The following is a 26,206-nucleotide window of genomic DNA, read 5'->3' on the forward strand; positions in this document are numbered from 1 at the left end:
CTAAAGCAACAAAATGCTCTTTGCCATAGTACTATTTCCAGCAGCAAAAGCTTCTGCTTGCCCATGCTTTTTCTTTTGAATTCTGCCTAGAGAAAAATAGAAAATTTTTTTAAAAAAACCACCTGGAATAAAAATATCCTGTGAAATTATTTTAACAACACATTTTATAATAGTCTTCTAAACCAGACAGTAAACACTAAATATTAGTAAGATTTTGGCATTTCAAAAAAAGGTTTACTTAAAAATGTTTTACCTGTACTATTGGCAGTATATTGGTGAGTGGTGAGATTTTATGATCTTCTACAGTAGTAGTTGCAACAAAACTAAATCCTTTGAAGAGCTGATGTGCATTTGCACTGGGTGGGACTCCTGGAGAATCTAATTACATACACATTTGATTAGCACGACACATTTGTATCCCAGCAAAGTTGGTTTTTATTTTTGTTTTTTAATGTTCACAAAAGTTACATTCAATTAAGTATTTTGAGGGAAGGTAGGCAAACAAAAACGAGATGTTGAACAGAATTTCTGTTCAGTCACCTTTCTAGCTTCTCTAATTTGAATATTGCACACAAGATAAAAGTATTCCTGCATTTCATTTAAGACTTCAAAACACTGTAGAACCTAGTGTATGAATATACATTGAGGAACACGTTTATTAAAGCACAAGCACCTTTTATGAGAAAGAACTGAAGATCACAGTCTAATGTTCAAGAATAGCATAACAAAGAGCGCTAGAAATTTCAAATTCATTGATGTAATGTGCAGATATGTAGGAAGTGAGATAATATAGGAATTTTCAAATAATATTGCTGAAAAAATAGAACCAATTTTTTCCCAGATTATCTTACATACACCTCTGAATTTACTGCTTGAAATTTCAGAATGTAAATAAACACACTTGATAATTTGGTGTATTCTATTAGAATGTGAATTGTAAACATTCTCCAAAAAATTGCAACACTTATCTTTACTGCTCTATCCATCATTTAAAACTAACATTCACAAAAGAAAACCTGAAGTGAACACACAAGTGTTGATATCTATTGCTTAGCATCTCTTGGTTCCTAGTTTAATTATTGGGATATTTTCACAGCATAGTAAAGTTTAACGCCTAAAAAGGATATTTCAAAGATAAATTTCAAAATTTTGAAGCGCCTTTGAAACTGACTCAGTAGGTCAACTGACCGGACCAGCACAGGTTACCATTATATTTCCCCACACTTCTCTACTTTTACATCTATATCCAGTGCCTTTTCTCAAGGGTAAAGTCAAATGGGCTAGTGGGTGGAAAAAGAGCTCAATGAAAAAATATCTATTATAATGGTAATTTAAGATTTAATTTTAATAATAATAATGAATAGGCTCAAGAAAGTTATTTAGAGCAAGTCATTTTCAGAGGAATAGTGATCTTGAATAATAATCATTGTAACAATCAAACTTAGTTTACTTTTAGTATTAGATTTTTTTTATATACAGCACGGCATTAAAAATCTATTAGCGCACGTCTATCTTTAGACCATAACTAGGAAGCTATGTTTCAGCTGTAAGTTTTCCTCTTTTCTTTTACTACTTTTTCTTTTGTCAACAGAAATTTAGCAGGATATCCCATTCCATTAGAAAACAAAGACAATAGGAACTGCAAAGTACTGGAAAGCTGTTGCAAGGTCTTTCTTCTTCAAATTGTGTCAGTGGCTTTTTCCTCGTAGAGACAAAAGGGAAGTTAATACTTGAGATTCCCATTTAAGAGATTCTACTAGGTATTGACAATAAAAGAAAAAGGAAGTCTGGACACATTAAGACAAAATTAAGATTAAACCCTCTTCTCTTTATAGCAGAACTGGACTTGTTCTCTGCTTCCATTCCCATTGCACATAGGGAAGCCATAATTAAAAAAAAGGAGAAAAAAATAAACTGTATATTGTGATAACTGTCATAGTAACCACTAAGAAGGTCTTGAGTTTCATTTTTTATTTTACATAAAATTCAAATATCAACCACTCTAATTTTCCGTTTCAATTCACACTTACCAAGTAATATTAATCTATCCCCTCTATCCATGAATCTCATCAATTCATAACCAGAATATGTACAATTACCTTTTGGTGTTTTTGCTGTGAATTCTGGATCGAAACAAAAAGTATCTTCTGGTTTTCCAGAAGCAGGTTTAAATGGAGGTTGAATTTCTCTTCTGAATAGTTTCTGAAGTAGGACGACAAAATCATATAATGAAGAGTGAACAAAACTTGCACAAGCACTTTAACTTTGTCAAGCTAAAGGCAACTGAAATGTCATTGTTACATTATTTACTATGTCAGAAAACTATTTTAATATACAGTGAGTAGAGAAAACAGGTCTGTAAAAAAGGACTTATTTTTACGTACCTTTGATTTGAAACGCTAAGGAGAGGTTATCAAGCAAGTCAAACACAACAGATGGCACTTTGTTTTCTTTTTCTTCTGAATCTGCATGATCCACTAGATCTCTACTTTTTAAACTACTGTAACAGGTTGCTGTTTATCACAGCCCCCACCAGCTTGGTCTTATTACAGAAAAGATGGAACACCTATTGTGCACTTTACCTTCCATCATCATTTCAGACCTGGGTCACTGAAACAGTCTTTACCTTTCTGTTGTGAGGGACTTACCCAACCAAGTCTCAAGACTATTCTAGTGTTTTCCAAGTCCACTCAGAGTTTGGGAGAAGGAGGGGGGAGGATGAACAATTGCTCCTCCTTTTCTTTTCCTTTACCCAATGTACTTTAAAAGAATGTTTTGCCCAAGAGATACAGCAATACAAGTCTCATTTATAATTCAGGAAGAGAAAATCTCATGTCAAACAGCATCATGAAAGCCCTCTGTAAAGTTCAGGATGTTTTGAGAACATTTTCTTAGTATTTCTCTCACCATGACCTCTTTCTTACTGTTTTTTTTTATTTAATCTCCCTGCACAAGAACAAGCAACATCTCAATCCTAAAAATCAAAGAGGAGGGACATTAATTCATCCCAAAGAAATAATAAGATAAAAATGGGAGCAACCGTTCACACGACCATAGCTAATTAAATACAAAGCCCTGTCAAACACAGGAAAATAAAGTCAATGTTACGTAAAGCCTTTAAATTTTCTTGCTAATATTGATTTCTAATTTAGCCCCCTAAGATCAGTAAATAATCTTCAACCATATTAAAACAGTTGTCTTTTACTAAAAGTATCCAAATAAAACAGTACAATTTTCCTATTACTTAACCCACTAATGAGGAATTTATGGTAAATGCTGTATAAAGACAGTTAGAAATCTTCCTTCTCAGAAATCAATACAAGAAATAGAGGAGGAGAAAAACAACACGGTTAAAAGAAAGTTAAGCACAATATTGGTTAGCACTGTAGGCAGTTGTGTCAGTACAGCAACATTCTACTTTTTTTTTTTTTTTTTTGAGGGCACTATAGCAAATGAAGGCTTTCAGAAGGGAATTGATATAGGGTATCTTGGTTTTTTGTATGTTTCAGCAACAAATCTCAAAAGCTTGGAGAACCACAGAGGAAAAGCATCAAGATGCTTGTTAAAAATTTAAACAAGCAAGCATAGACTTAAAACAGACTCCTGATCATCTTAGGACACCAGAGTCAATACTTAACTGTGAATAGAGTATGACTGATGAGATAGGAATATGTTATGGCCTGCAACAGAGAAGTCCAAGAGAATTATAGTCACAGTGAATTTTCATGCCCTGCACAGCAGCATAAGGCATACTCATACTAGATGGACACTTATTCCAGAAAATCTGTTTCTTGCACACTAATGCACACCAGGAATGTCAGCATCCTCTCCTAAATGCAAGGTTTCTAACAGACAATGTTGCAACTCTGGTTATTTAAAAAGTAAACGTACAATTTTTGATTGTTTTAATACTCCCTATATCACAAACACTACAGCCCAAAAAGCCAAACATTATAGTACAAGATGGAACATAACAGCAGTGTTACAGGGTTTATCGTGCTCTATTCAGATAGAAATGCCTATATGATATAAAACAGTTTTATCATTCAGATCATTCTGTACTTACATTCCAGTCAACAGTAGAAAAAAAAGGATGTCTCTTGATTTCTTCAACTCCATCTGAACCAGCTCCTGAACAAAGAAAATACTGAATTTAAAACACTTCTAGCTACAGTCTCTGCACATGATTGCACTAAAAAGCAGCTTTTTCATCAAAAAAACCAAAAAACAATTTCACAGACACAGTTATTCATGCTAAGCATAAATACAGAACTATTCCAAGGATGCACAATACTTCAGCATACACCTCACCAGAGGGGCAAATCAAAGTGCAAGAAGCTCATAGAGTCTCAGAATGTTTTGCTCTGACACTGTCAAAGCAACATCTCTCAGCAGAAAGACAAATGGCCTCAGTTTTCAACTGAGCTGTTATGATAAATGTTTTAATTAAAACATATTAAGTGCATGTAGTACACTCAAATTGAGTGGAAGGAAGTTCAATGAATGCCAATTTCCAAAGAACTAAGCAGTTTACAAAACAACAGGAATGCATTTTAAAACCATTTCAGAGAAGATTTTCAGCTGCTGAAGCTTGAGTAAGACTGCAGGACTCTGCCACTGGCCCAGGAAAGTAATCACTCTTCATCCAAACCAAGAAAGTCATGATACAAGCTAACAACAAATGATATAGAAAATGTCTTACTGACCACCAACACCAGGGCTTGAGAGTTTCCAGTAGCTATTTTCTTTAAACAACAAAGTCAGCCAACATGTTTTTATTTCAAAGATTCAAATAAATTAACCAACCTAATCTATTTGATGGGTTCCTTTTAAACAACATCCTCAGAAGACTTTGTGCCTCAGGGCTAAGGAACTGAGGCATTCCAAGTTTTGCTCTATGGAAAAAACAGAAGTAGTCAGACAAATGTATTTTACTAAAAACAGTCCATGTCAACTTAACTGTACAATCTGATCCATCAAGTATCCGTTCCAAAGTCTTGGACAGTATACATGTTAACTTGTTAGCTGTTCAGTTTCACATAATACATGAGTGATGCTCCAATTAAAAAAAAAAAATGTATTTTCAAAGTTGTCTTCGTAACACCAGTAAGTTATCATTAAAGTATTTTTTACCACCATCAAGTTCAAAGGACACTCACTACATCCCCAAATCTTTCTATTTTTATTAGTCCCTTAAGCTCCTCCTGAAGAAAATGCCTCAATAAGTAGTTCTTTAAGCCATTATAAAGCTGGTGCTGGTGAACTTTACCAAATTTATTTTGTGGAAAAAAATACACTAAGGTCAGGAATTTACATGCAAAACTGAATGTTACATCAACTTTCACAGGTAATATCTCCATAAACTCACATTCTAGGCAAGTTCAAACTGCCTTTTGTTGTTAAGAACAGAGCTTCTTTCTTACCTTTCTCAGATACCACCCTCTCAAAAGGCCCAGGGCTCTGCACATGGTCTAAATAAAGCTTTTTTAGCTAAGCATAAAGATCACTACCTGTTTGGCAAACAACTTGACTTACTAATCACCAGTTTACCCAGTTTGTCTCGTTAGACAGCTTGTGTTGTAACTGAGGTAATTTAATACGAAAAATGTGAGCACGTAAGTATGCTCCGCATATATATTTTTATATATATATACACACACGCACACACACACACACAAAGCAACACATGACTATCGCTTACGAAATAAGTATGTTGTAACAGCAGGAAAGTGGTAAATAATGCTTTTCTAATCCACTGCACTATTTTTATCTTTATTATACATCTACAGTGAAAATACAATTTTTCCTTACAATTTTAATTCCCGCAGATATTCAACAATATTTCCATGATCTAAGATCCAAATATGATTATTTGGGGGAGCTTTTAGCTTTTTTTTTTCTCTGTTTTAGTTTTAATGCACAAGTACAAGGAGCTAAAACAAACTTAAAACATGTTTAAAATTACATTTTTCTGACTTTCCAAAAAAAAAAAAAAAAAAAGGATATACTTACTTTAGTATCATATTCATAGTTTCATTTCGATCTTTACCTTGAAATGGTAGTGTACCAGTAAGCATTTCAAACTGAAAAGAACAAATGTTAATCTAAATCAACACTTTTTCCCCCAATTGCTCAAGCTGTTAAGTACTGTACTCCTCCATATCACTATACTGGACATTGAATTGAACTCTTAAGAGATTATCAAAGAAGGTTCAAGTCAGAAATTTTGTTTTCATAGATAAATTACAAGATAACAGGAATGCCGAAAGTAATTTAATGATGATATAGGCAGATTTTACAGCTATAGCCTGAAAACCACTTTAATTAGAGAATCATAAAGTCCTCTCCATAATCCAGTTTTATATGTTGCTGAATTATGAAAGCAGCAAGAAACAGCTATTCTAAAAATAATACTTTTAATTGTAATGTCAATACGCACATTTCAGAATGACAGTCTAATATTAGGCCATCTAACATATGGCAAAGGCATACATGCTAGCATTACTGACTTATTTCACTATTCCACTCTATATTCATTCCACAGGCTTACTTTTACAAAAATGCAATTAATACTCTACCCAAATCAAGCCTCTTTTACTCAAGTACCACAGGAAATAAATATACAACCTAAAGTTTCACATTTATCTGCAAAAGTCATTGGCTGCAACTGTTCTAAACTACTAAAAGAATATATGCAAAATCTCTAGAGTTAGTTACTAACAAGTATTCCTTGTATTAACTGCTATGTCAGCAACAATTCACTTAACAGTTTCTCTTCTTGCTTTGCTCAAGAATCAAATTCTTAAGTAAATCATGACAAGCTTATCACAACATCTGCTTTCGACATACAGAGTGCATTTCTGCCCTCTAAGGAGGGGAAGCAAGGAAGCATACAGTACCATGAGCACACCAAAGGACCACCAATCGGCACTCTGGTTGTGGCCTCGCCTGTTTACTACTTCAGGTGCCATGTATTCTACCGTACCACAGAAAGAATAGGCCTTCTTCTCTTGATCTACCGATTCTTTGCTGAGTCCAAAGTCTACAACAGCATCACAAGAACAGAGCAAGTAAAAGAACTTCAGAACAAGAACAGTGCTGCATGCAGGATTGCAAAATGAAAGTGGGGCAGGTGTCTGATGGTTAACATCTAGAGATGGCAGATGCAGTACATAATGTTAAATTAAACAGAGGATCAGTCATCAACATTACTAGTCAAAATATAAGCAATTTAATAGTTAAAATATACATTTGGAATCTTAATGATAATCAAGAGTTCTCATTTTCTCTCTGCTAGAACAGGCTGCCCACTTCATTAATGCAAAAAAAAAAAAAAAAAAAAAAAAACTGGATACAAGTGAAAGCAAGTTTCAAAGAGAACAGAGTCTACATGGTCTGATATTAATGAATGATGAATAAGTAAAATCAGACTAAAAATAATGTTGTTACATAAGGCAACATGGTTCTGCAACCTGAATCACAAGTTCAGTAAAGAAAATCTTGCATATCTACTCATTTTATCTTCAGAATACTTTCTCTTAAAGAACACTATTGAATAGACAGATCCTTGATGTTAACCCAGCTCAAGAGTCTCAAGGTTTCCTTCAGCAAAGGGAAAACTTTCTAATGAATAATCTTCTCAAATATTCTTTCCACTTTCAGAAGAAAAGCAAGAATTTTGGGACTCTTCACTGGCCTAGAAAACTGCCCAAGAAGCGACTTTCAAACACCAACAGAGATGGGGAAAACAAAAACAAAACTCCAAAAAACTAATCTTTCATTTTAGTTCAAGTCAATTAAAATATCCTGCAGAGTTTTAAGAGTTACATTGTTTAATCACCATCTCCTTTTTAAGCACTTACGGGCAACAAAAATCCCATAATGGTAGTTTCTGTGTAACACCAGGAAAGAACAGTAATGTTATACCTTGATTTTGAGTATCAGCATCATTATATTTATTTAAAAAAAGGGGGGGAGGAGAGAGCACGCATGTGCAACTCAAATGCTAAAGTCTAAAAGAATTTTAATCAGTAATCAAATATTTTAATGAGTTTATATGCTTTGTTTTTAAAGAAACTTCACAACCTACAAAAAGAACCTGTGATCCTTATAAATAATGAATATCGGGTCACTGCATGTTAGAAAATATCTAGCTAATAATCTGTTTACCAGTAAAACTACTGTGTACGTATATTCCAATAACTCTGTGAGACTTCAAATAACTCTTTCTAACTTGGGATCTAGCAGTAATATTTATACATCAGAGTACATAATGAATTTTACAATATAAAACTACCACCTTAATTCCAATTCTAACTTGGGATCTAGCAGTAATATTTATACATCAGAGTACATAATGAATTTTACAATATAAAACTACCACCTTAATTCCAATTCTAAGAATTCAGTAATTCATAATCATAAATCTTTTCCAACTACAACATTGTCTTAATTTGATAAATATCATTTCCCAGAAGAGATATATTTTAACTGTTCCACATAAAACATTTCTCCTGCAAATTTATATGCAAGTAAAAAAAAAAAAAAGAAAAAAAAAGAAACTAAAAAACATTTCAGAAGTCCCTTTTTTTAAAAAAAAAATCTCTGTTCCCTTTGCAAGTCTCAAAGTCAGCAATTTTTAGCCTGGGCGAATAACCTCTTGATCTTAAGCTAAAAAGCTAAAAGGCATGTAACAGTCAACCTCAATACAGATCACTTCCTGACCTGAAGAGTGGATTGTTTTAAGTTACTAAAACACGACCTGAACTAACCTAACCTCAGTGGAATCTGCTTGGACATAAGGATCTGCTAATGGACTAAACTGCACAATCAGGGCCCTTGAAGTACTTCAATAAAAGTACCTAATGACAGATAAATATCAGTTAAAGGAAAGGAATATAGATTCATTATAAAAAAAAACTTTAAGCAATTAAATACAGGCTTTTCACATGCTCCATTATATTTATAGATCTTATACTTGTAAATACAAGCTTATGCACTAATATTAAAGTGCCATGCTAATAAACGTTACCTACCTGTTAACTTGATATGTCCTGCTTCATCAAGCAAAATGCTGAAAATTAAAATTCACATTCACCAATATGCGTAAACAGGAATGTTCACATACAACATTTAAAATATAATAGTTAACAGCTTGGATCTCTTCCAACAAAAAAAAAAAATACATCTGTTGACTTAAATGTAATAATATTGGCTTATTACACTAATGATAGATTTTTTTTTTTACATAATCTTTCAAAAGGAGAATTAAATTTTTTATATGTATATTTATAGTGGAAAATGCAAAGCAATAGCCAAAGTACACGTAATAGTGGTAAAATACATTTTACTTTACTTTTCTGGCTTCAGGTCCCTGTATACAATTCCCAAGCTGTGAAGATGATCCAAAGCAAGGGCCAGTTCTGCGAGGTAGAATTTCACATCTTCCTCTGTAAACATAACCTAATAAGAACTGTATAGATTTACCTTCTGATCTTGTCTTCAGTTTTAAAACTGTAATCTAAAAGAAAATACTTCTCTGTCTAAATTTAAAAATAACTTTCACACGTACCTTATGCACTGACAATTCATGAATTCACCTAACAGAAATGATATGCAAGAATGGGCTAATCATCAGGTATACAAAAGAACTAACTTTGATATTTAAAAGCAAACAAAAATTTCTGCAGTTACTGCAAAGCCTTAACTTTCAAAGCAATAAATTTAATTATTGTATTTAGTCTTGCTGACCACCAGCGCTCCTTCTGGCACTATACCCTACATAGACTGTTAGCTTCCACTGTTTTCCACTGCTTCATAAAATTTGATATACAATTCCTTTTATTGTGGTATTCTCAGTGGTTGACTGTCTCTGTGAATTCGTATTACCAATATTTCCAACGGGAAAAAGAGGGACACAAAATGAAACAGGAAAAGAAATTTAAGGAATCCGGTGAAATATCAAAAAAGTGACTGAACTTGCATGTAAGACATTTTATAGAGCTGTATTTCTGTCCCAAATAGCCAACAGGTTGCTTCTAATTTTCATATACAGGAATCATAACTGCTTTGGCTCTTGTCAGGTTCTACAAATTACACAAATTACTAGAGAAGCTAACAATCTCAAAAAAAAATCCACTGAATTGTTCCTCATTTGTTAAAAACACCAGGAACATGAAGAAACACCTCATCTGCACTGTAAATAGCCAGCAAGACTTTTCTATAAATTAAGGTTACTAGACTTAATTTACAAATACATTGATTAGTTCTTTGAACTGCACATAAATACATAATCTGTTTTACTGGCAACAAGAAACATTCCCAATTTCCATAGTAACAGGAACTAGTGCTGTAGGAACAACAAAGCTGTTACACAATAGAAACAGAACAAAAAGTTTCACCTTGATTTTATAACAGCAAAGTTGATACTGTTTTTTTTTTTTTTTTTTTTAATCTATATGCAAAAGAATAAGAGGAATACTTGGATAGCATTAGTCCCTGGAGCTGCAAAAATGCAAATCTCAAAATAAGAAGATGCTAACTGATGATCTGCAACCTTACAATAACTTCATTTAAAACTACCTTCTGTGTCTGATTAAACACAATATAAATCAACTTCATTAGATTTTACCAATGAAATGAAAACTTTAAGTATTCATTTCAGTTCCACTCACACAGCTGAAATTATCATACCTACATTAAAATTAAGACCAACAGAAACGCTTTAACAACCTCATACTAAACCCATTTAATTTAAAACAGTTCTTGCATGGCAAATATAAAATGCCATAAGGAATTTACCCTCAAAGGTACTGTCCATTGTCTACTCTGCATTATCATGCACATCTAAAAACTGCTTTTCTTCCTACTAATAAGTAAAAAGGCCATTTTTCTCCTGTAGATATACACAGTAAGTCTTTTAAACTCATCACAGAAGCTATCTGAAGTCTCCCAAAAAACATGCAGAAAGTTAACAGTAAAAAGGACTTCTCAATTACTACTGCTTTATTCCCAAAGGGGATACGCACCTCTTGCGGATACCTAGCCAGTACTATTACAGATAGACTTGCATTCCTTATTTAAGGATCTTTAACAGTCAGTAATCCCAGAGGCATTATTGCAAAAAGAATAGGTCTTATTATATTAGAATTTCTCCTATATTTAGGCATCCTTTATTAAAGCAGAGATTCTTCCCTATGTAATGTTTCAAAAACCTTTTACAAGTTTGCCAGATCCCTTAAGACAGCTCTTAGCCTCTATTTTAATAGCTCATAGTTAATGAATTTTGAGCTCAATTCTTAGAGTCTCTCTTCTTAGAGAGGTTTTACCAAGGTCAGCTTACAAAAAAAAAATTTCAGTTCTTCCTTCTCTTTGGCCTGTCCCCAAAATGAAGCTTGATTTTTTTTAAGATATATAGAAAAAAACCCAAAACTTAGTTCATGTCTTACAGATAGGGCAATACCTCTTTCATATCACAAAAATCAGTCAGGTATCCAGTTTTGCAGTATTAGAAAGTGTCCTTTTCTATGCATTAGAAATACAAACGCACTTATACTGAAAACACTGAAAAGCTCTTTTACTGTGAAGTAGTTGAAAAATTACCATTAAAAAAAAAAAAAAGCTTTATGAAAGGTTTGCAGAAAGAAAATCTTATAAACATGTTCATAATATTTAAGCTAGCATATAATGAATATTTGATGACAAATACTTATAAATAAGTAAATAAACAGCCTGCATCATAGTCTCTGCCCTGAAGCTGCCTCCTCAGAAATAAAAAAAAAAGAGAAATGAAAAAAAAAAATCACAGTTCCAGCAACATGCCAATACTAGATAGGGGGGAAGAACACCTTAAAAATAGTCAATAGTCTCACTTTGTGAGATTAATTGTTACAGTGTTACAATTTGTATTACAGCATTATGCAATTTTACAGTGTAGCAGAAATCTCTTATACATATGGGTTTTCAGTATCATTTAAACTGACCATGAGCTTTGTATACATCTGCTTCCTTTATTGCTAAATCTTAATTTACTTCAGTTAGGTTTCGAAGTATTTTTAGACAAAAGAACTAGTCTATATAGATACTATAAAGGAAAAACTTAGGCTACTTAACAATAGATATTGATCATATTTCTTAAGATTTAGCTCATTGTTCTAGAACACGTAAGAAATGCCCAGCTAAATTATTAAAACCTGACTGGGACAAGAATTACATGGAGAAACAGCTATAGAAAACAACTCTGTATTGACAAAAATAAAAATAAAAAAAATCTGTCTAACACTGAGTTGAGATAAAATTTTAGGTACTTACCTCTTTGGATAATCGTGTGAATACATCTCCTCCCCTGAGAAAATCCAATATTAAATATAGCTTCCCTTCAGTCTGAAAGGCTTTTTAAAAAACATAAATCAATAGCTGTATATGATAAAGGTGATCTACAAAACAGATTCTGAATGCTGTTATAACTTGAAGATTCCAGTATAATAGAATACTTTGGTTTCGCAACTAAAATAATTCAGCTGCACGTGACAAACTTGCATGAATTGCTCAATTTTTATGAGCAATTACTCACGTGCTTCTTCACAGAAGGCAATCTTCGTTGTAAGAGGCCAAATACTGTTGTTTCTCCTCTGCTAAACAGGAGGACACCCTGATGTATGTGAATTACTGTATTGTGGTTTTACTCAGTGAAGAGTAAAAACCTCTGGAAAATTCTAACAAGCTTTGCACAAGATCTTTAAGTACAAGTACCTAATCTACAAATTTTACATGCACACATCCATTTACATTCCTTTTTAGCCATGTGATTTTAAGTAGCCAGATCCTAATTTGGACACTGAACCGGACACTATAAAAGCGAAAGACAAAGATGCAAGTTTTGGATGGCATATTTGAGCTGATGGTTTGGACGTGCTTTTTTTTTTTTTTTTTTTTTTTAAGTTATAAAAACTTTTGCAGCAACACCTTCCAGTAATGAAAAGAGCTGTAGCAAAAAATATATACCAACCATAGTGCAGTTTGACGATAAAGGGATGATTTACTTCTACTAATATATCTCTCTCCATTTTTGTACGAACTCTATCTCGAACTGAGAAAAAAAGGAAGACTAGTGTTAAACAAGTTTATCCAGTATAACACAAATGAAGTAGAAAAAACACATAGAAAGTTTTAACGATCCAAAGTAGTATTTTTCCTGTACATTACCTATTTTGTATTTTTTTCTTCTCCCTCAAAACATGTTTTCAGACAGCAAAACTATATTTTGTTCCTTATCTGCCCCATTTTTTATCATCTTCATTCATTCAACAAATCCCAGTATTTTGTGATAAACCATTTATTTCAAATAACAGAAGTTTACAACTATACATCTGGCCAGACAACTTTAACCTCTGAATCAACTATTTTGACTGAATATATTTTTTTCAAGTCTAAGATCACTTTTCTCCTTTCCAGCTGGAAAACTCCATGTTTTTACATAGTGGAGTTGCTGCCATTAAAGTGCCTTCCAGAAGCCAAAAATATAGGTTAGCTTGTTGTGGCTCCCATAACAAGAGTGAATGGCTTAGCATTTTAACCACTGTAAAGAGCCAATCTAACAAAGATAAAAGGAAAAATGTTTATGAAATTAGTTTGCTCTAGCGTAACTAAAAAGGCCAAGGAGAATTAAAGAATGCAATTTTAAACTTTCAAAGAGTATGCCTTAGCATATAATTAAAATTACCTGAACAGATTCAAAATAATTTTCTAGAATAATTTGTAAGTTTAAGAATGTCTGGTGTCAATGAAAAGCTATGAACTCACTGAGAAAAAAAGATTTAAGATAGAAAACTATTTCAAAAAGAAGTATCTACAGAACTCATTTAATAGATACACATGCCCCTGAAAAGCTGGTTTTTTATCAAACTAAAGTTTTGATTAATAAAATATGCATACCTTTTAAAGAAGCTTTTTTCAAAACTTTCATTGCATAAAGTTGCCCAGCATCAGGACCAATTATTTTCCTTACAAGGAAGACCTGGCAATATAAATGTCATGCTTCAAATTACTGCAAAAAATATTTTACATCAACATCAAAACAACTTGACCAAAAAAACCTCACAGAAAACACATCAGTACATCCTTACTTTTAACTCCATTAATACACAGAGATAAGACAAAGATAGCATGTCCTCAGTCTCATCCTGTTCCCTTAAAACTCTGTACAATGAAAAGACTGCCAAAAATTCACAGTAGGTCTTTTCACATAAACAAGCTTTGTAATCAAATAAGCAAGTATAATAAAGCACCTGCAAACCTCCTGTTGGTTTCACACAGCTTTCCGTGTTCTCTCCAAAGCATGCACCTCTAAAGAAAGGGAATGCAGTTTTGCTCTTTTCTGTTAGTAATTGGATACAGTATCTGATATAGGTACATAAACCAGCAAGTTCTCTTCTGCACTCAGGTGGGTCATAAACAATCTACACATTCTTTTCTACAGAGAACAGTTTAAAGAGGTATTTATCAAACATGTACTCACATATTATGCAGTTTTTGTATTATTTTCTTGGATAAAGACAACAGCTTACTGTTGTACTGTTGTACAACAAGTCTGCCCAAGTTTACTACCACTCATAGTAACAGACTTTTGAGGTTTAAGATCAGAGTCTCAAATACACAACAGGTTATACTAATGAATTCTGCAAGAGTGGTGAGACAAGAGCAAGGAAACCTCTCCATTTAAGGAGAAAATACCCTTCCCCTCTGGAACAGCAACCCTAACAGGTCTTGTAGCTTTTTCTTTCCAGAAGAATTTTAAAGACAGACAGTATATGATTTGACACTAAGAGAAGCATAGCATTATAGAGAATAATGCAGTATGAATATATGCATCTCCACTGACTAATATTCTAAATGCTACCACTTTTACTTTATAAAACTTCTGGTACGTGTTTGTTTCTAAATTGTTAATAAATAACAATTATTATGAAAAAGGTTGTTGCAGCAAGTATTTAAGTCAAAAGAGAATGCTAAGAATTATTTGAAATTGCCCATGATCTTATTTTTATTCAATTTTCATTAGTAGTACATTTATTTAAATATATACTTTATTAGAAATTAAGTATCTAGAAATACACACACACACACACATATATATATATATATATTTAAATCAGAAGCTTTTCCATTCTAGAATTAGAACTTCATGCACTGTCACTAAGCTCTATGCAGTCAGTGGGGAGAAAAACATAATAGTGCTTTCTGGTTATCAGTTGTTTTCAAGTTTTGCCAATGATTGATCTACAGCACTGCTCCCCTGCTATCATAAGGGGAACGATTCAAACATCACAAAGTAAGAAAATATGCAGATTAAAATAGTGAAAAATCTATTAGCCACTGATGAATTAAAATGTAGCTAGTAAAGTAAAACATCAAAAGGCATTGGCAAATTTGTTAGTGCATAACAACTAGTGCCTTGTAACAATATAAGGCTTCCAGAAACAAATTATGAATTCTAGCTAATAAAGACGTAAATAGCTGCCACTGAAAACCAGCATCAAGCAGCATCTACTTAATTTGCAGTCAAAGTCTCTGTAATCCTACATCTGGCAGAGAGGCAGTGGGCGGTTGTTCAACCATTGACACAGGGCACATATTAAAGCACAACTGACATGGACACGTATCAGGCACAGTGATTCACCTAAGCTAATCAAAGCCCATCTTCAGCAGACTAAGCCCTAGAACATTATCAAAGGCTGAACAAGGGAGCTAAACTAACAGACTGGAGGTTTAACACTACTTCACAGCAGCAAAGTGAAAATGAGTAGAGATGGGTTGTAGTACTACTAGGTCGGAGGAAACAATGTTTGCTAAAAATCCAAAGGGACATCCTTGGGAAACATGAGCTGAAGAAAGACACACACCATGAAGGAAATAACTAGTGATCTGTATTGTCTGGTTTCTCTTTTAACTAGAAATGGTAAATATGACATAGTAATACCACTCTGTTCAGAAGTGCTGCAGTCTGATGCTTAAGCCCAGTTCTTGAACCAGTACTGCCAGGTTGTCAAAGCTCTGAAACATCCTGCTCACATGTCAGTGGAGTCCTGAGCAAAAGTATTCCTTAAGCTGTCAGAGGGATGAACTATAAAGTAAGAATCCCTCCCCGAGCAAAGAATAAGATGTCTGCACCAAACATGCTGAAACCTGGCAGCTAGCTTAAGACACCAAGTCAGGAGTAACAAATGCATGAAGCCTTTTAGTCTTTGAGGACTATAAGCATACTCTGGAGTCAGCCACCAGCTTTACCAGATAAAGTAGTATTTCTTAAACTATATGATATCAAGAAAACCTTTTAAATGCTATTTTTAAATCTATCATTTATTCACAGAGTGCCTAGTGTTTATTTCCCCTTCTCATACAATCATATAAACAGGTTTATTCCTGCCACTAGAAAGACCAAGCCAGCAGAAGAACATATTAGACAATTAGCTATATACATTTTCCAAAAGAAGGAAATAGTTTTATAGATGTTGCAAAATTGTCCTAGAGTGGTTTACAAAATAAGTTAGCTAGTTATGCGGTAAGATCAATATTTTATTTAGTGTTTCAAAACTGTGCAAGACCTTTGATTGTTAATTTCACTTCTGAAATTTAACACTAAGTAGCATGTTACAAAAAAAGTAATTATCACAACAAAAAAAAAAGTCACCTATTTTGTATAATCTATTTAAGTAATTTTTCGCTTAGTGTCCTTAGCTGTAGATCACGTTTAAATACAGCAAAACAAAACACTGAAATACATTTCCTAGGTTATTTACTTTACTGTTACTTTGGATATGATGAAGCTACCACAATCATTCCTCTGTATCTACATCAATACAGTCTCCATATATTGAAAAAGTAGTCAAACATTCACACTGTGTCAAGTGCAATAATTAAAAGATAAACAGAAAAACTGTGATTTCTTCCTAGAGCGTCTATCCATGTTCATTACACAACTGGTGGCTCCCAAGCATCCATCTAAATTAAAAACAATGGATGACTATGTTTTGGACATGAGATGAAAACAAAGTTTGTATCTTACCTTTCCAAATGATCCCTGACCAAGAACCTTAAGTAGTTCAAACTGTGCTGGATCTGCTTTCTCACATCCTTCTTTCACATGATGGGTAATAGGAATTTCTTTCACACTTCCCTCATCCTATTTCAAAGGAGGGGGGGAAGAAAAATAGTCCTGAATTAATCCACTCTTACTAGGTGTGCAAATTTTATTTTTATTCTTTTAAATAAAATACTTGAAATGGTAGAGGCCCCCCAAAAGCTGTTCAAGCAAAAATAGTTTTCCATGTTTTTTTAAAAACAGATGCACATCTTAAAGTTCAAAACTGAAGTCAGTTTCATCCAACTCAATAAAGTTCACTTCCTCTTGCTATACAACCTGCACTTAAATTAAGCATGAGTTTTCTTGTATGAAAGGAATAAACTCAGATTTTTAAATTAAGCCTGAGATGATCTTTCACGCTCCACCTTTACTTCACACGCCTTAGTTTTCCCAGTGACCACTTTCCCCACCCCTGCCTTACCCAAGCTATTCTTAATGAAAGCTAAATTGAATTTTGTCATTTTAAGCAATTATTGCTTTTCACAGCAGCAAGTAATAAATATGGGCATCCACTATTGTAGCTAAAGGAATGTGCATCATTTGAAGAGATTAAATAAGATACGAGTCATCTTAAGAACTCCAAGAACTCTTTTATCTATTGGCAGTAACAGGTCTGAGGTACAGCACTCACGGAAATATGTTCCTGTGTGGAGTTGTTCTTCATAAAGCTAAGTGCAATTCTCAAGGTAAGAAGGATTTAGGGTTCTACCAACTTTTGCCTGTTACCCTAATCTTCCACAAGATAGGGCACAGCAGCTACAGTTACGAAAGCGCAAACATCCATGATGAAAACAAATCAGATTATGTATTACAGCCATATAAAATTTATGGCATATAAAAAACTTCTGGGAGTCAAAACCACCAAGATGTTGAAACATGCATCTTTACGTGCTAAGGCCTACAACAGCAACAGCAATTTGAGCTTGAATGTGGAACAAGAATGCTAGCTTTCTGCCTTATTAAAAATATCAATTTCTTATGCAGAGCAACTACAATCCAATGACAGAAAATCCTGCCTGATTTGCACTACTTCTGTGTCTTTAGGGGATCCAGGTCACTACTAATTGTCTTCTTAGTTCTTCATCTCAAAGTTCTCCTAGCTAAGGGAGAACCCTACAATGCATTACTCTTCCTGAATGACAACAAAATCCAACCACCTTACCACTTGAAACAGTTTGTGCTAGTAGAGAACCTCTCTCTATACTCAGGCTTGACATAAGATTATGCCTAAGATCATGCAAAAAAAAAAAAAAAAAGGGAAAGAAAAAAGCAAGTTTATGATCAGTTACCACTTTACACAGGAACACCTGGATGAAATCCTCTAGCTGGTTCATTACACAGAAGATCAGAGTTGACATCTGACTATCTAAATGTGCATGCACTTACAGCAACAATAAAAAGGGAATTAAAAGTCTTTTGCCTATTGTGTTCAAAATAGCATTTACGCATCTGATCTCCAACATTCATCTGCACACCTGAGCTCAGTTTCCTGCAAGAAATGCACTTGCACTGAATGGGAATGGGATCTCCTGGAATAGCTCAGCAGTTATAACCAAGATACGAGACGACAGAGCTGTTCCCCAATCACACAGTGAATTAATTTGTAGGTGTACTAGATATGAAAAAAGTCAATCCAAGTCATATGGATTGTTAATAACCCAATGCCCCACAGGAGAGTAGTTTTCAAGAGCTTTCTGACCAAAAGACAACATTTTGGTCAGGAACACAAGGGCTCCAAGACAGGGCAGGATGGCTGCAGTGACAGGCTTCATGGTCAAGAGCAGCTTTCACTTACTATGCTCTCAGAGAGTAACAGATTTTGTATAAAATTTCAATTTTACATCACCAAGCTTACAGAACACGGCAAGGGGAAACTTCATACTCTAAAAGAGCAAGCAGCACTACTAGGCAATCTCCACACCGCATTAACTTCCCACACATTAATTGCTTTGTCTGTCTAGAGGAGGAAGGCAGGAGTTCAAACCAACACCTTCATATATTCGAACACTGTAGTCTAGCTGTTACTGTACCTTAGCCCTTTCCCCTCCCCTACATTTATCTTTCTTCCTTTTAGGAAAGCCTACTGCTGCCTGATTCCCAAGAAAAGGTAGATATTAACACAAACAGCTGCCTGGATAACAAACTTTCTAATTCACACTCCAAACCACCGTTGCTGTTGTCATCTTTCCAGAAAGCATTTCATAACTGCCCTAAAAACTCTTTCTGGCCATATAAGTCACTGATACACTACAACTCCTTCAGGCTGATAATCTTTGTCCAGACAGGGGAGAAATGGAAATAGAGACTCATAAAGGGTGCGGAGTAGGGAGGTATTCAAAATAAAGGACGTTTGAAAAAACATCCTTCACAGTTTTACAAAGATAGCAGCTTCTTTATTGTAACTTTATTGTAACATCAGCTGAAGCTGATGAACAGCACAGGTGGAGTTTGTTTCTGGCAAATGACTCAAATTTTGAATTCAGCATTAGTCAAAGAAATCTGCACACTCACAGTAAGATTAAATCATGAGTGATCTATTACAATCCCAGAGTAGAATTCACACACTGTACCAAATAAAGAGCTCTATTTCTGATGATCCGGTTTGTGAAGCCAAAGGAACAAAAGGAGGAGATAGGGATTATTTCCAAGGTGTCATCCTTGTACTGCTTAATACATACACAGAGGAGTCTTCTGCCAAAATTTCATTTCAGCAAAGCATGCTATTTTGTCAAAGTCTCTGAGGGTGCATTAGTTTCTGAAAAAAATTTTTGGAGCATGTATAGGGAATGGAAAGAAACTGCAACTAATGTATTAACTCAAGTTACAGCAGACTTAGATCCCAATCTGTATTAAGAAAACATTTAACTAGTTCAAGTGAAGAGACCAGTGATCAATTGCCTACGTATCTCTCTTCTTTCTCATGGGAGCTAATACTGTAGCATCTAACAAAATTCTCTAAAACATAAGGAGGTAGATGAGATGTGTAATGGGAAACAGTAGAAAAGCTACTTTATTTTTAAGGTACTTTATTCAAGAAGAAAGAGCTGACATATACTAATAATACATGGTCCACATTTCAACTTAATTTCATCCATCTGATTGTTGCATGTAAGATACATGTGCCCCTTTCATTTTTTAACACGTATTTAGAATTTAAGGCAGGTGAAAATACTAGCATTTCAAGTCATGTGATGACAGACAGCAGCAATTCCTCTCTTGTATACTGAGCTGTACAGTCTTAACTGTAGAATCCTTCTATGAAATGTGAATACTCTATTAAGAAGTCTTTTTACTTCAGCATGCTGATCTGTATTCCTTAACACTGAACCTCTGCATGAGAGGAGATCTTTAAGAGTTCATCTGCCCTTCTGTTTATCACCCACCTTGAATCATTAGCTTGTGACATCACATCTGGTTGCTGGGGAGACTGACAGAGTATTTCTAAATGTGAACTCAGGAGAAAAATGTTTTCCATGCTAATAAAGAGTAACTTGATATGTATTAAATTAAGAGGGCTTTTTGTAACAAGTTTTAGCTTTACAGATGTTTATGTAATTTCACCTACTTAACTACCATTAAAGTGCTAGAAACCAGCACGACTGAAGTCTAAAAAGATGTCAGGATCATCAACCAGGAATAAGCAGATAGAGTTGAAGGCATACATAAGCCAGGTTCTTTTTTTTTTATTTCTAGTTTAGTCTCCATAAATTGCAAATTTGGATACCTGATTTTGTGCCAGGCTGCTTGGGCAGCATGTCTATTTCAAGGCTCAGGTAACAGCTCTCACTCAGTTGCCTTGCAAAAGTGGCAACTACTCCCAGCAGATTAAACAGAAGGGAATAAAGCACCGAGAGAAATGCCACAATCAGTATTGGCCTTTTGCCATCTTTCTTAGTTGCAGCTTGACTGGTTTGTAGCTCCTAGCACCTAACAAACAAGCTCTGCAACATCCTTTTGGTTCAGGTACAGTGAAAGATTGAGACACAACCCACTGCTCGTCTTTCTGTGTTATGTGGAAGATGATTGCCATGCTCAAGGCTTATTTACTTACTCCACAACCTCAGGAAACAGACAAGTACTACACATTTCTGTCCAAGAGTTTACTCTGAATTATTTACTTAAATTACTGCAATACACAGCAGTCATAGCTGGTAAAGATCTGTGTGACCCCTTCTTCCATGATTCTATTCAAAACACGTGGATGTGTGCTGAAATACAATGATCTGTTTTTTCATGCAAAGTCTGTCTCTATCACATGGAGAACTAGCCTGAAATTCTAAGATTTAGCCAGCACACAAAATACTGATCTTCAATATCTAAAATACAAGTTTTCAGGCACTGGACAAAAAAGCCATGTTAAGGATGGATATCTGGAGTATTTCTATATAAAAGTCAAATTAATATTATGATGTAAAAATTAATTCTGTTCTAAATTGACACAAATCAGGTACCTTCTACATAAATATACAGCAACTGAATAAAGTCATCTATTCTTCCTTTGTAACATAAGCAACATTAAGCACATTGTTCTACCTAAATTTTACTATTAGTTTTGATCATAAAAATCATTCCATAGAAGTAAAATTAAAAAAAATATTTTTACCATAGCCTTTAAACTGGACAACACATCCACGTTCAGCAATTCCCTCAGTATTGTTTTTGTCACCTTTACTTTATGAAAACAAACAACTCTTGAAGCAGGCAATTTGCACAAAGACACGAATCCTTCCTGAAGGTGATCCCCTATCCTAGCTTTATAAAGAGAAGTGGCTTTCTGAGCACTGAAAGAAGTGAAAGTCACTCCTACTACAGAAGCATTTCAACAGTGATGGGCCTTGGTGTCTAGAAGGTTCAAGGCTGAACCAACCACCTTCCTGAGGCTGAAGGATCCGTGAAATCCTTCCAGCACAGAGACTGTTTGCCATAAAGCACCACCTCATGCTGCAACTTTTTCCAAACAAAGCACTTACTACCCAACTGCTAACTTTTCAATACTTGGGGGGGGGGGGGGGGGAGACATCTGAGACTTGGAGCCTTTTCAAATCTAGCCAAATAAAATGACAGTTTCAAAAGTTAAAGAACAGGCAACGCATAGACTTTGCATTCAAGCACGATCACACTAATGAACTTCTAAAATCAACACATATCAAAGGTACCTACATGGTAGGAATATGGTTCACCTTCTTCCATGGGCTCATCTGCCATTTTAAGGCCATTCAGCTGGAGAAAAGAATGCAGAAGAAATAAAGAAAAGAAAATTAGCAAAATTAAGAGTACACAATTTCAAACAAGTACCAAAGTTCATTATTGTACAGAATTACATTATAAAGCACACAAATGAAAATTGGTGGGGTTTGTTGTTCTATTTTAAAACTGCAGTTTCTGCAATTTCAAACAAAATTACTACTTCATTTAGCACATCCCTTTGTACATGCTGTTCCAGTGTTACTTAATTGGAATTAATTTAAAATACTTTCCTAAGAGCTACAGATACAATTCATAAAAGGAAGTTCTGACATAAATGCTTCCTTAACATTCAAAATCTATGTTGCAAACATTTTTCAAAAACCTAAATTCTGCTGCTGAAAATTAACTTGAAGTGTAAGGAGAAAAAATTCTAAAATGATTTTGAATTGTAAGGGGGTGGCAATGAGGGGGAAGTGCAAGAGAAAGGAGAATGGAGAATACATATACCCCAGAATACTTCATGTACAATTTAAGAGTTAATTACCTATTTCCTTTAAAAATGATGTACATCTGGACAGAAGTAAATAAATGCCATTATCTTAACAAAGAATACTACAAAACTTACAAGCAGTTGCCTTTCTTCCCCCCTGCTTCAACCAGTAGTAAAAAAAAGATATTAAGCCCACAGTCAAAATAACAAGAAAAAAATCTTAATTCATAAAGAACAAGCTTTTCTTAAGTAATAATTCAGCGCATTCTAACAATTGAAACTTTAAAAATACAGAAATAAAGAACATGCTCTGTTTCAACATGCAAAGTTTTAAACTGGAAATACCTGATAAGATGGGTGAAGCCAATTACAATTTTGCTAGTGATAATTGCTAATTTATGTTAACTGCTCAGTATCTCCACCTTCATGTGGCATAGATCCCACACAAGAAAATACTAAATAAAAATATCATGAGGAAACAAACTACTTTTCCTGAAAACAAACAAAAGCTCAAGCCATAAGTTCTATAACCAAGTAATAACATTTCTCCTTTTATTTGTCAATTTATCTAACACACGGACTATCTAAGATAGTGAAGTATGGCATGCTTATCAGTATGTGGATTGATAAAACACAGGACTACAAAGAATGCTGAAAAGTCATATAGACCCTATTAAAAAATAAAAACACCACCACCACACACACACACACTTGACAAGCTGGTAGGGCAACAGGGACAGGTTTAGGACACCGCAACTGCATCATCCAGGCAAAGCCTTTACCACCTGCACTGCTTCTTCCAAATGAACTCTTGATTTCAAGTAAATCTGGACAGCTCAAGTCCTAAATTAATACATTTAATAAATTCAACAAATTTATAAGTTAAAAAGTAGTAAAATTACATCTCCAAATTTTGTATCAAGACACTAGCACTTATTTTTGGACTATAACTTCACTTCAAAAAAAAAAAAAAGAAAGTACAAGATTTTGATTGCTTTCACAGCTTTTTAAGTTTTTATTTATTCCCTACTTTCTCAAGGCCAAAAATCACTAACCTGTTACCCTGGATTCAGAAACTTCATAAACACTACAGAAACAAATCCATTAGTTTGAGGCATGTTTTTTATATAAAACTTTGCCAAATTAGATACCTGTGGGGGGCGGGGGGAAGGGGGAAGTGTAAGAGGAAAACATACCGTTATGCTTGGTATTGTATGAATTAAATACATCAAGGCACCATAGCCCCAAAGTTCAGACCAAATGTAAACTCCAACCTCTTTTCCAACAGGTCACTGCCACATGATCTCTTTCACAATATTACTAGATCACATTCAGGTATAAATTAATGTGAAGACCAAAGTTTGTTCATAAAACCTGCTTGAACTTGGTAAGGAAAAGCCTTTCCACTCTGAATGTTCAAATGCAGGATACAATTCTTCTCTCATAGACTTTACCAGACTTGTGCAACATTCATTTGAAGTGAATTCGTTGTGCATTTCTCTTTCCTTTAAACACAGTCAACATTTTCCAAGCTTTGTTATTTAAAATTAAGATCTTGAATCTAAATATACTAGCCAGAAGAACTGCAGATACACTGAAAACAGTAGTTTAAGTCCAGGCAGTCAGACAGAAAGCTGTCACTGCCTGAATGGGCTTTTCACCTAAAGTTCAGTATTTTATTTACCTAGTTTCCCAGCATACAGCATAAACATACTTAGCTTTCTGGTGAATCATATACAATAAATTACTGGATTTTTATGGCAGGTAATCAAATGTCATCTTAATTAGCAATTTCCTATCATACACTTTTCCCTTTCATTGTTGCTGGTTTTCTTCCTGTCCAGCCTCTCCATAATTACAAGAACTGGGATGTCTGCCAATTTTTGGTCCAATAAATTTTGTGTTCAAGTGTGTAAATCTACTTTTATAGTCTGACATGTGAAACTACACTTTTAGCTCATTGATTTGTGAACCCTGGTCACCATTCGCTAAATAAGTAGTTGGACTGGAAGCCAAAATCTTGTAGTTTTAAAGAAATCACAAACTTGTTAGTTAGTCAGTTTTAAAAATTCAATGACAAAATCAAGTCGTTACTATTTTCTACAGTTACTTATATTGGCCAGGCTTTAATAACTGGAAGTATCAATTCATATATTTTACAGAGAACATTAAAATTCATACTCAATTCCTAATTTTATAGAAAGCAATTACAAAATTCTCCTGCAGAATACTAGGACCCCTTTTACTGATTTATTCAAACATTTGTGAATAAACATATTTAGAACAGAACTGTTTTAACCTGCAAGTAATAACTCACTAGGTTATCATGAACACACAAATATATTATTGAGAATTAGAAAACATATCTCTTCACAGTGAGCAGGTGAAAGGAAATGAGAGCCATTACTCAGTGTCTTTCATCCTCAAATCACTTAGCTGTTCAATACTTCTAATATTTAAAGTTTTCAGTTCATTATAAAAGTTTTGTTTGCATTTTAATTAAACCGGGACATTTAGATAAGCTGTATCAACACTTTCCAAATAAAGTTTTTGAAAATTAAAATATTCCACATTGTTGACCAGTATAAATTAGAAGAAACTACTAGATAAGAAAAGATGAGAATAAAGTTAAAGTCAGAGACAATCCAGTGGGTAAAAAAAAATAAACAAAAAACTTGCTTTTCCAGAGGTGCAAGCTAAAACACCCATCCTTCAAGGGGGAACTGCCTCTGAGGAGTGCAGCTGCCTGCCTTCTAATTTAAACATACTGCTGCAATATGTTTGCATAGCTGCATATAACTGCATAGCTGCAATGGATCCCATGACTGGCTGGGACTCTACCATACTACCTTGGGCATGTTTTTCCCCTAATACTTATGCCAGAGGAATTCCAGTATTACTGAAGATAGATTACATATACATATATACACACATATATACATACACACACACACACAGAGGATGTTTCAGTTATTTACTTGTTAAATGCCTCACTGTTTGAGGAGCCAAAAAGGTTTTGGCCAAAAAGGATGAGACAGAGTCAGTCAAAAATGCCTAATCACAAGGAAAAACAGTAAAGGACTTAAAACTGTTTCCTTCTGCCCTGTTTTTACAAGTTGTCATAATAGGCTTTTGAACAGAATTTAAAATTAGAAAGAAAAAAAAATAGAACTAGGAATTTTATAATCATAATATTATTAGAAGTAAGGAAGTAATATTTATCATCACTCATGTAGAACCTAATTTGGCTTCAAAGCAGGTAAAAATTCTACATACAGATAAACAAAGGCTTCTTCATCCTCTAAGGTATCTCCTTCAGTGCACTTAATTTGCCAAGTTAGTAAAACTAAACTCTCCAGACCTACAGCTCTCATAATTCTTCCAAATGA

The 26,206-nt window shown here is 34.2% G+C and overlaps 1 protein-coding gene across 4 annotated transcripts in view; it reads right to left on the reverse strand.

The window, feature by feature from the left end:
• Nucleotides 1-26,206, reverse strand: part of RPS6KA6 (ribosomal protein S6 kinase A6) — a 46,488-nt gene that overhangs the window by 14,327 nt on the left and 5,955 nt on the right. For all 4 annotated transcript variants that reach the window (XM_062584446.1, XM_062584449.1, XM_062584448.1 and 1 more), the window contains 13 exons: nucleotides 22,301-22,360; nucleotides 17,063-17,179; nucleotides 13,933-14,014; nucleotides 13,007-13,087; nucleotides 12,310-12,389; nucleotides 9,356-9,462; nucleotides 9,036-9,073; nucleotides 6,900-7,042; nucleotides 6,013-6,083; nucleotides 4,807-4,895; nucleotides 4,067-4,131; nucleotides 2,100-2,202; nucleotides 254-378 (listed from right to left, as the gene is read on the reverse strand). In XM_062584446.1, coding sequence (XP_062440430.1) covers nucleotides 254-378; nucleotides 2,100-2,202; nucleotides 4,067-4,131; nucleotides 4,807-4,895; nucleotides 6,013-6,083; nucleotides 6,900-7,042; nucleotides 9,036-9,073; nucleotides 9,356-9,462; nucleotides 12,310-12,389; nucleotides 13,007-13,087; nucleotides 13,933-14,014; nucleotides 17,063-17,179; nucleotides 22,301-22,360 — 1,161 coding nt within the window. The remainder of the gene's footprint in view (nucleotides 1-253; nucleotides 379-2,099; nucleotides 2,203-4,066; nucleotides 4,132-4,806; nucleotides 4,896-6,012; nucleotides 6,084-6,899; nucleotides 7,043-9,035; nucleotides 9,074-9,355; nucleotides 9,463-12,309; nucleotides 12,390-13,006; nucleotides 13,088-13,932; nucleotides 14,015-17,062; nucleotides 17,180-22,300; nucleotides 22,361-26,206) is intronic.

This window comes from Rhea pennata, chromosome 11 (assembly GCF_028389875.1).
Source record: "Rhea pennata isolate bPtePen1 chromosome 11, bPtePen1.pri, whole genome shotgun sequence".
In the NCBI taxonomy this organism is placed as follows: Eukaryota; Metazoa; Chordata; class Aves; order Rheiformes; family Rheidae; genus Rhea; species Rhea pennata.